General features: G+C 34.7%; 2 protein-coding genes across 5 annotated transcripts in view; both read left to right on the top strand.

The window, feature by feature from the left end:
• Positions 1 to 5,827, top strand: part of nubp1 (nucleotide binding protein 1 (MinD homolog, E. coli)) — a 28,319-nt gene extending 22,492 nt beyond the window's left edge. The window contains exons 8-11 of one of the 2 annotated variants that reach the window (XM_016545662.1): positions 363 to 473; positions 1,875 to 1,977; positions 2,303 to 2,437; positions 5,203 to 5,827. In XM_016545662.1, the coding sequence (XP_016401148.1) occupies positions 363 to 473; positions 1,875 to 1,977; positions 2,303 to 2,437; positions 5,203 to 5,252 (399 nt within the window). In that variant the 3' untranslated portion in view covers positions 5,253 to 5,827. The remainder of the gene's footprint in view (positions 1 to 362; positions 474 to 1,874; positions 1,978 to 2,302; positions 2,438 to 5,202) is intronic. The other variant, XM_016545663.1, reaches the window with a different exon arrangement.
• An 811-nt stretch (positions 5,828 to 6,638) lies between these two features.
• Positions 6,639 to 9,667, top strand: part of ciita (class II, major histocompatibility complex, transactivator) — a 16,079-nt gene continuing 13,050 nt past the window's right edge. For all 3 annotated transcript variants that reach the window (XM_016545658.1, XM_016545659.1, XM_016545657.1), the window contains exon 1: positions 6,639 to 7,273. In XM_016545658.1, coding sequence (XP_016401144.1) covers positions 6,952 to 7,273 — 322 coding nt within the window. In that variant the 5' untranslated portion in view covers positions 6,639 to 6,951. The remainder of the gene's footprint in view (positions 7,274 to 9,667) is intronic.

Below are 9,667 nucleotides of genomic sequence, written 5' to 3'. Positions count from 1 at the left end.
ATTAGTGTAATTAAAGTAAAAAATTATGTCATACCAAAATTTTTTTTTTTTTTTTTTTTTTTTTTTTTGGCAGAATGTTGTATTTTGCAGTACCAGACTGTGTTGCAGCAATACGCTTTAAGATCAATGTTTGTAGGTGTTAGGGTCACCCTTGTTGTGGCACTATGCTGCCACCACTGCACATGAGAAGAAAAGTATCAGCCAACATAAACAATTTTGCTGTATTTGTAATGCGCTTATAGGAATACCATGTAATAATCCTTATTAATATATAACTGTATGTTTTGACTGCTGCATATTTTTTATTATTTTATTTTATCTATATCTTCAATATATTTTTTTATTGTTCCCTTCTCAAATAGGAAGTATCTTTGCAGGATGTGAGAAAAGAGATCCGATTCTGTAAAAAGGTCAAAATACCTGTCATAGGTGTGATTGAAAACATGAGTGGCTTTGTTTGTCCTAAATGCAAGGTACAGTATACATGTTTAAACGCAGTATCTCGCAGCAAAACACAGCATACATCGCTCTTAACGTTTTCTGTATGTTAACGGTGTTGCGTGTGACTTTTGTGTAATGAAGTTTGAGATTGTCATCTTTTTGTTTTATTTTTATTGACATTATTTTCTCACAAATGGAGAAATTTTAAAGATTGTCCTATTTTTTTGTACCAGGCAGATACAATTAATGGGGACTAGAGCTTTTAAGCTTCAAAGAGGATGCGAAAGCACCATTAAGTATCGGGAGAGAAGTCAGTTGGAGTCAATTGATCGTATGATGAGTTGTGACAAAATTTTAGACTAAGTTTGCAGTCAGTAAGGTATTTTATTGAAAACAATGCTTTCATTCATCAAGGATGCATTAAATTGGTTGAAAGACATGTAAAATGTTACAAACGATTACTATTTCAAATAAATGCTGTTCTTTTGAGCTTTCAATTCTTTAAAGAATACTACAAAAATAAATACAGTTTCTACAGAAATATTAAGCGGCACAACTAACAGTGTCGCGTTCCGAATGTTGTTTAAGCGACATACACCGGTATTGCGGTATTTTAAAAATTCATATCATAACAAAAATAAACACCGGTATTCGGTATGAACCGGTATACCGCCCAGCACTACAACTGTTTTCAACATTGCTAATGATAAGAAATGTTTCTTAAGCAGCAAATCAGCATAGTAGAATAATTTCTGGAGGATCATGTGACACTAAAGACTGAAGTAATGATGCTGAAACTTCAGCTTTGCCATCACTGGAATAATTTACATTTTTTAAATAAATAAAAATAGAAAAGTTATATTAATTTGTCATATTTCAAAATTTTATTTTATTTTATTTTATTTTACTGAGTTTTTGATCAAACAAATGCATAAGAGACTATTTTCAAGAACATTCAGGAAAATCTTACAGACCCCAGGCCTTTATATGTGATTATAAGTTGTTATTCACAGATATTATAGTAACTATTCTTTTTGTAGCATCCTTAAAATGAATCTGTTTATCCAGTTCATAAAAACACTAAGAATAATTAATTCATAAGTCTGACTAATCCGGTTATTGAGTTCTGACAGCCAATGGAAAGGAAGATTTTCACGGAATAACATCTTAAATTCTGTTATCTTTGCCACATGAAGCTGTTGTACAACATAAGTAGACTTGGGTTGTGTGGGCTGCTTTGATGATCCCTTTGCATTATTTTTTAAGCTTTTTAAACTTGAATGGAAAAGAGCGATTAAATAATGTTCTGTAGAAAACAAAAGTCATTAGGGTGCTTGGAACAACACAAGGGTGACTAAATAAAATATTGCATTGTGAAATGACCTGCAGCATCATATACTGTTTTTTGATACCCCTTGTCTTTCTGTTGACAGAATACATCACAGATATTTCCTCCGACCACAGGAGGAGCACAGAGAATGTGTGAAGAACTAAATCTCCCTCTTTTGGGCAGAGTCCCCCTGGATCCACGGATAGGTACAAAGAGCTTTAATCTTTTACCATTCACAAGGAAGTGAATGTTTTACACCAGATTAAATACAACAGCAAAATATCATTCTACATTTGTTCCGCATTAAGTGGTCAGGACATGAGGAAGTTTACCAATTCACATCGTAGCACTTCGGTGCAATCCATTTCTTTATTTTGTGAGAGTGTTTCCTTGTTTTTATATTTACAGCGTGTAGTCAGTGAATCAAGTATCAGAAACCCCCTATGGTGGTTCTTATAAAGCATCTGAAGGAAAGTCAGCAGCCAGCAGTTTCTAGTTCTCTAAATGCACTTCTGTATTTTGCTTTTCAAGGGAGAAGCTGTGACGAAGGAAGGTCTTTCCTGACTGAAGTTCCAGACTCTCCTGCTGCAGTGGCCTATCAGAATATTGTCCAGAGTAAGTCATCCAAACCCCAGCAAGCATCTCTAAAACAGACCTGCCTCACACGTAAGCTGATAAACTGCCATTACTAACCATTCTGGTAATGCTGCTTTAGTGTGTTACCTAACAGTCTCAAGTACTGGTATTGACAAACCAAGAATGGCGAGTTTGCCAGAGGCGAAAAGACAGTGTGCACTAAATAAAGGTTAGGATACACCTGACACTAAAGGAAAACAACTGCAAAGACAGCAAATGTAAAGACATTAAATATATTTACACTTTGATTGAGCTCATTGATTTCCCCATTCCTTTTATGAAGAACCAGTTTTTTTATGGTTTTCAGTGAATCAAGAAACTCATTGGGCATAAGATATTTAATCTTGATTTGAGTGCCAAGAATACCCTAAATAGCTTTCTGAGAACTTCTGTATACAGATCTTCCCCTTTTTTTGTTCCTTAAGACGTTGCACTTGGTATATTTCTCTTTATTCATATACACTGATGTGATCTCCCACTAGGTGTACTTGCTTGTTTAATGACATCTTCAGATCATGTGGTATAAACTCAATTCATACATATAGCTGCTTCAAGGGGTCAGGAACTGAGAAATCTAAATTTCCTATATATAAATAAACATCCTGCAAGTTTCCGAACTCAAAGCTTTCTCATTAGTCTAAAAACAGCTTATGTTGAAGGCAGTCTGCCAAATGACAGCTTGTGGAATGTACCACTTTATGACGTGATAGTGTGCTAAACACCGCCTCCACAGAAGAAGATCAACGCCTGCTTCTACATCACTGCCATGTTTAGCCCCGCCCACCGATTTGCGCATGTAGTAGGTAAATGATGAGAGAGAAAAACGCAGGTCTACACAGAAACCTAACGATAAACTTCATTTGATGAACTTTATTTTTAATGAAGTTCCAGACCGCATCAGTAAGAACTTGGTCTTTTGTTCACTTCATTTTAACAAACAAAGCACAATTTGACGCAGGATTTTCCGAAAGATTGAAACTAAAAGACGATGCTGTGCCGACTATATTGGGTCCAACAGTGTTGCAACACACAAGTGTAACTGTTTTTATTACGTGATCACTATTGCTTTGTCTTTTCTTACAGATCGTTTGATATGTAGTGAGTTATTTATGCGTTTTTAACCTAAAACACAGCAGCGTCCATCTGTGAAGGACGTAGGCTGTCAAACATACACAACTGTGTATCATAGCAGTGGGCATTTACTTCCGAGTCTACAATCCGTCACACCTATTCAAACAGAGCGTTCTGATGAGGGGGTCAAAACAGGACAGAAAATAGCCTATTACTTCTAAATTATGTTTTTTGATGTAAAAAAAAACTTGATAACATTGCTAGTGGACCTCAGAGAACTGTACAAAATAAAAACAAAGGCAGTTCATGACCCCTTTAAATCAAAAATGAGAATGGGGGAAAAAAATGTGATCTGAGTGATTGTGGCTATGATTGGAGTGTGGAGATTTTTTTTATGCACAACTGTAAGAAGTGTAGTTCAGAACTTAAAGAGAATGCAAAAAAAATATATATATATATATATATATATTAATAAATATGAACTAAAAATGTATTATGATGTAGCTTTTTAAATTTTAAAAAACAACAATTTATGTATTTTGTGCTGTTCAGAAAATTGATTGTCAAAATGTTGATTGTCAACCTTGAAATTTCATAATATTTCATAACAGTTTTAGAACCCTCATCTGACCTGTTTTTTCTATAAGAATATTTGTTGAATATTTGTTCAATGTTGAACTTAAATGCAGCAACATAAAATTTGTGGAAAAAAATTAGCAGTTTATTTTTGTAATGATGTAAAAGTATTAAATATCACTTTTTTATACTAGGTTAATTGTTAGTAATATTCAGTGTAGCCAGGTTTTGTAAATTTTGCTCTTTTGCTGGGTGACCAGGTACTATTAGTGAGGAAAATCCTGCTAGATGTGTGCTGAAGTACTTGCAGGTTTCTTCACAGACACATTTAACACATCCTTCAACCAAGCCACTAAGTGTATATCTCATAAGAGAACAATTGTTGAAATATAGACAAAATACTACACTACCGGTCAAAAGTTTGGGATCAGAACGATTTTTAATGTTTTTTTTTTTACAGGAGTTTCTTATGCTCATCAAGGCTGCATTTATTTGATCAAAAATACAGGAAAAATGTAATATTGTGAAATATTATTATGATGTAAAATAACGTTTTTCTATTTTAATATACATTAAAATCGAATTTATTCCTGTGATCAAAGCTGAATTTTTAGCATCATTACTGCAGTCTTCAGTCTCACATGATCCTTCAGAAATCTTGATGAGCAGAAGAGACTTCTTTAAAAAACATTACAAGTCTTACTGATCCCAAACTTTTGAACGGCAGTGTATGTTCACAAAAATCTAATCTCAAGGAAATAATGTGTAGCTTGTGAGAATCCCCCCAATCCCACCCTTTTTTTTTTTTAATTAGAAGCAGATTGCAGAAGTGAGTATTCGTTAGAATCCGGATATCTTGTTCTTTTGAGTGTGGCCTTCACTTGTGCTGACAATAACAAAAATTTTGTTATTTTTTTGGAACCTGTGATACTTTTTTTCAGGATTCTTTGATTCATTTTTTTAAAAATAGAAATCTTTTCTAACAATATACACTACTGTTCAAAAGTTTGGGGTCAGCAAATTTTTATTCTTTCTTTTTTTGAAAGAAATTAAAACCTTTATTCAGCAAGGATGTGTTAAATTGTTAAGAAGTGATTGCAAAGATTTATATTGTTAGAAAATATTTATATTTTTTTTTCTTTTCACAGAAATCAGAGATTACTGTTCTTCCCATTCTACACCAGATGATCCCTGTTGACGCAGAAATGTACATCACATCTTTGTCCAGCCAGCGGGGATGTCCTATGAATTCAGACAGCAGTGTCATGTGATTAATCAGTCACAAAAGTAAGGTCATTATGAATTGTGCTTTCTGCTCAACATTCTTGCTCACCTTTATAAACTCATTTACAGAGCAAATGGAAAATATTGTCTAAATTCCTGGGTTCCCTTCAAATCACAGATTTTGAAAATATATGTTTTTTTTTAAGATTTGAAAAATAGTTTGTTATAATATGTCAAAAAATGAATTCATGTTGTGCATTAGAAGTACAGATCACAAGTCACAATCCAATCCAAGAATCCAAATGTGTAAATTGTAAATGATGAAACTGAAACCACAATATAATTATTACTATAATGACAATGGGGATGTTTCAGCAGGCCAGGAGAAATTATGTTTATTATCAGAAAAGTTAATGTGTGCCATATAGTGGCTTTTCCCGTCAATGAGATGTAATGGCTATATAATGTTTAATTTTGCTAATAAATTTCTCAAGATAACATTTTCTAAATCCAGTCTGCACTAAATCTCTGTTTTTTAATGTTTTTTGATAAATAACAAGCAAAAACACCTGTTTTATGTGTTACACATACACATATACACTTGAACCTTTTTTGTATTGTTCCTTGTTATATTGTATGTCAAACCAACGAATACGTCATCCTTTCTGATATACTTCAGAGTATTTATACTATTCTTCATAAAATATTCATATTGCTACCGTAAGTACTTAATCAAAATTTTAGGGGATTTCCACTTTCAGTTTATGAAGGGGTTGTCTGCCAGAGCAGAGTCATTGTGAGGTATTCAAGGGTCTTTATACAGGATCAAATAATATAAAGAACAATGTGGTAATGTTTCGCTTTCATTTGGCTGCAAAACTTACTTTCACTATTAGAGAGCCACTGGCACAGCTCACCTCAAAGCATCGGCCACACTTTACCTCACAGCTGCCATTTTGGACTAAATAATTGACATTTATAAATTAAATTCTCTTTTCAGCTGCTTCATCGCATGCCATTTATGCTTGTTACAATAACTGCACACTCAGTAGACAGTTGTTATGCAAATATTGTATTCGGCTGTGTCTTAGTGTCTTCCTACCTCCATACACTCTAAAAAATGCTGGGTTAAATATAAAGTTCAAAACAACCCAACCGCTGGGTCAAAACAACCCAATAGCTGGGTTTGTCCCTTTTTAACCCAGCATTTTTTAGAGTGTATACTGCTTTCAAAATCAATGTTTTTTTATTTTTCAGATGCATGTCAAAATATACATTTCGTTTTAGAAGAGTAGAATACATTGTGCTCAGTATATGGAAGCATTTCTTTTATGGTAGTATACTAGTGGTAGGGGTTGGGATCTGTTAATGGCATGTATATATATATATATATATATATAATCTCTTCCATATTATTTCCTAGTAACAAAGGAGAAGTGAGATGGAGATGTGGTCTCTTGATTTGTCCATGCACAGCACATTAGCAACCGTAGTTTTCTTCTGGAAAATTACATGTGAAACTGTCCTCACCTGACCTGGGTAAAACTGGTTGTCCTTAAACACAGTGTAGTATTAAACAGGCAAATGGAGTCTGCCGAGGGGACTTTTTTTATCCAGGAACAAAAGCACAGATAATTGGCTTTGGTGTGGCAAGGAGGAAATGAAGCATTGAAATGAGCTTGTCTCGTGGCTGCTGTCCAGTCATGGTTCCATTTGAGGAGGTACTGTTTCAGGTGAGAAAAGCTTTACAGGTCAGCCCTATCCTACTGCACGAGCTTCTCAGAGAGCTGCACGAGGCCAACGTCTTCTCTACCCAGTATTACCAGTCTCTCTACAAGGATGGGGAAATTGGAGAGCAGCGTTTATGTGAAGTCTTTTGTAACGATGGAGAAGATCTGGCCAGAAGACTCTCTTTGCCTATCTGGCAAAACTGGGACATCAGCCAAAGCATCTTGGATTTGGCACTCTCCAAAGAGGAAGATTTGGTTCCTTCTGGTGAGTTAAATATTTGTATTTACACATTCTTTGTCTACTCACTGAATATGTATAATATTTTACAGTTTTTAGTGGCATTTATTGTTCTGTCAATCTGTGGATGCTTTTCAGTCCACAATATTTTCTTTATAGTGGAAAAAGGTTCTTTAGACTGTCAAAATGTTCTTAACACTAAGAAAAATAGTTTTAAGAACTGTTCACTGAAAGGTTCTTTGCAGAACCAATAGTTCTTCAATAGTTCTTCAATGGCATCGCTGCAAAAAGCCACTTTTGGAAACTTAATTTTTGGCAAGGAGGAAAGAGACTAATTTCATTATATTTATATGTTAAGTATCAAATAAAATTAGAGGATCACTTTTATAAGTTGGCCATAGTGTGAATAAATAATAATAATAATAAAAAAGTGGTTAAGTGACAATGTAAGACAATGCTGCGTTATTGAGAAATACATGAACATTTAGCTTTTCAAACAACAATATGAGCATAAATTAGTTGTTTGTATTAAAACAAATATATTACTAATGCATTTTAGAGTCTTATTTTGCTGCACATTATTCACAGCTCATCCTGAAGTGTTTGACACAGTTTGCCCCACAGCTGCCATTTTGGGCAAAAGCTTAATTTCATAATTAATGGCCAATATTAAGACAAAAATGACAGGGGTTTATAAATGAAGAATTTGCCATCATTCACTCCAAAAAAAAAAACAATCCGTAAAAGTAGAGCACAATGGTCGGCGCCGATAGCCTCGTGTTTAGCGTGCTGTCATATAGCGCAACTTCGCTCGTGGCGACCCGAGTTCGAATCCCGTCTCATGGTCCTGTGCTGATCCCGCTCCCCTCTCTCTCCACTCAGTGCTTTCCTGTCTGCTCGCTACTGTCCTGTCCCAATGAAGGCATAAAAAAACCCAAAAATATAACTTTAAAAAAAGAGCACAATGTACTACTGATATGAAGGAATTTTCCGTTTAGATTTTTTTTACAGGTGTTTTTCCTGTATTTTGAATTTTGCACTGCATTGTGTTGTGTTTTAGCATTAACAGAAATGTTAATGTGTATAATGTGTATGTTTCATGTGCATTACATTATGAAGTGTAAATGTGGTCATCGTCTGCCATTTAAAATTTACTTAGAAAATAGTTTTTAGTATTAAAATGCAGATCACTTTCTCATGCGCATTTCTCAGTCACAGATAGCTGCACATTATTCACAATGTTCATTCTCACAGACAGTTATGCTGTATATGATGCGCCCTGTTTGTCAGAACACTGCCCACAGAAACAGTGCACAATAGTTTCATGAATAAGGGGTGACACATCTTACCCTCTTACCCCAGTCTCCACACAGATTCCCAACTTCAGTGCCAGTTCTGCCAAAGTAAAGACTAGATAAAATGCATCAAATGTCTTACAGTATGAGAACTTGAGGATAAAAATGCTTGATTATTTTCTATGAATAATAATTCAGTTAAAGGAATAGTTCAACCAAAAATGAAAATTTGCTAAAATGTACTCATTCTTAGGCCATCCTAGATGTAGATGGGTTTGCTTCTTCACCAGAACAGATTTAGTGTTTAGCAATTCATCAATTGCTCATCAATGGATCCTCTGCAGTGAATGGGTGCCGTCAGATCAATGGATCAAATAACTGATAAAAACATCACAATAATCCACAAGTAATCCATGTGACTTGAGTCCATCAATGAATGTCCTGTGAAGTAAAAAGCTGTGTGTTTGTAAGAAACAGATTCATCAAGGCGTCTAACTTTAAACCGTCGCTTTTGTCCAAAATACCAGTCCAGAATCTATAATAACGCTTTCTCCAGTGAAAGGTTCCTCCTTTAGTCCTCTCACATCAAAATCCACCTTCGTATTTGTTAAGGACTTTTTTGAACTTTTTTTATCACATGTAAACTGTGCTTAATCTGTGCACATTTCTCTCCTGATTCAGATGAGATGGCTTTTTCGCTGGAGAGGCAATGTTATGGATAGAGGTCTCATATTTTAGCCTGTAGCAATGTTTGTTAGTTAAAAACATCTTAATGATGGATTTGCATATTAAAGACAGGCAGCTTTTGGCTTCATTTAGGTGAGCTCATTTAACCCTTTGCACAAAGAATGACATCAATACAATAGCAGTGCAAAAAGAGGGTGTGAAATAACATTTAAAACAACACTGCAGCATACTAGGCCAGCAGTGAAACTGTCAAATATACATGTAAATACTTACTTTACATGCTTAATATTGCTATGTGTTGCAGCTCACAAACCACAAGTCCGTAACACTGCCTGACAGGGTGCACCTGTAATTAGATCTCTCACAGACACTAGAGTTGCTTTCTAATCATGCTGTGTGGTAAAGTCTCTGAAGTTTTTTTTTTTTTTTTTTCGTGGGG

Source organism: Sinocyclocheilus rhinocerous, unplaced genomic scaffold (assembly GCF_001515625.1).
Source record: "Sinocyclocheilus rhinocerous isolate Xijiao unplaced genomic scaffold, SAMN03320098_v1.1 scaffold189, whole genome shotgun sequence".
In the NCBI taxonomy this organism is placed as follows: domain Eukaryota; kingdom Metazoa; phylum Chordata; class Actinopteri; order Cypriniformes; family Cyprinidae; genus Sinocyclocheilus; species Sinocyclocheilus rhinocerous.
Note: the sequence above shows the minus strand (reverse complement) of the source record. Positions and strands in the feature narration are given on the sequence as shown.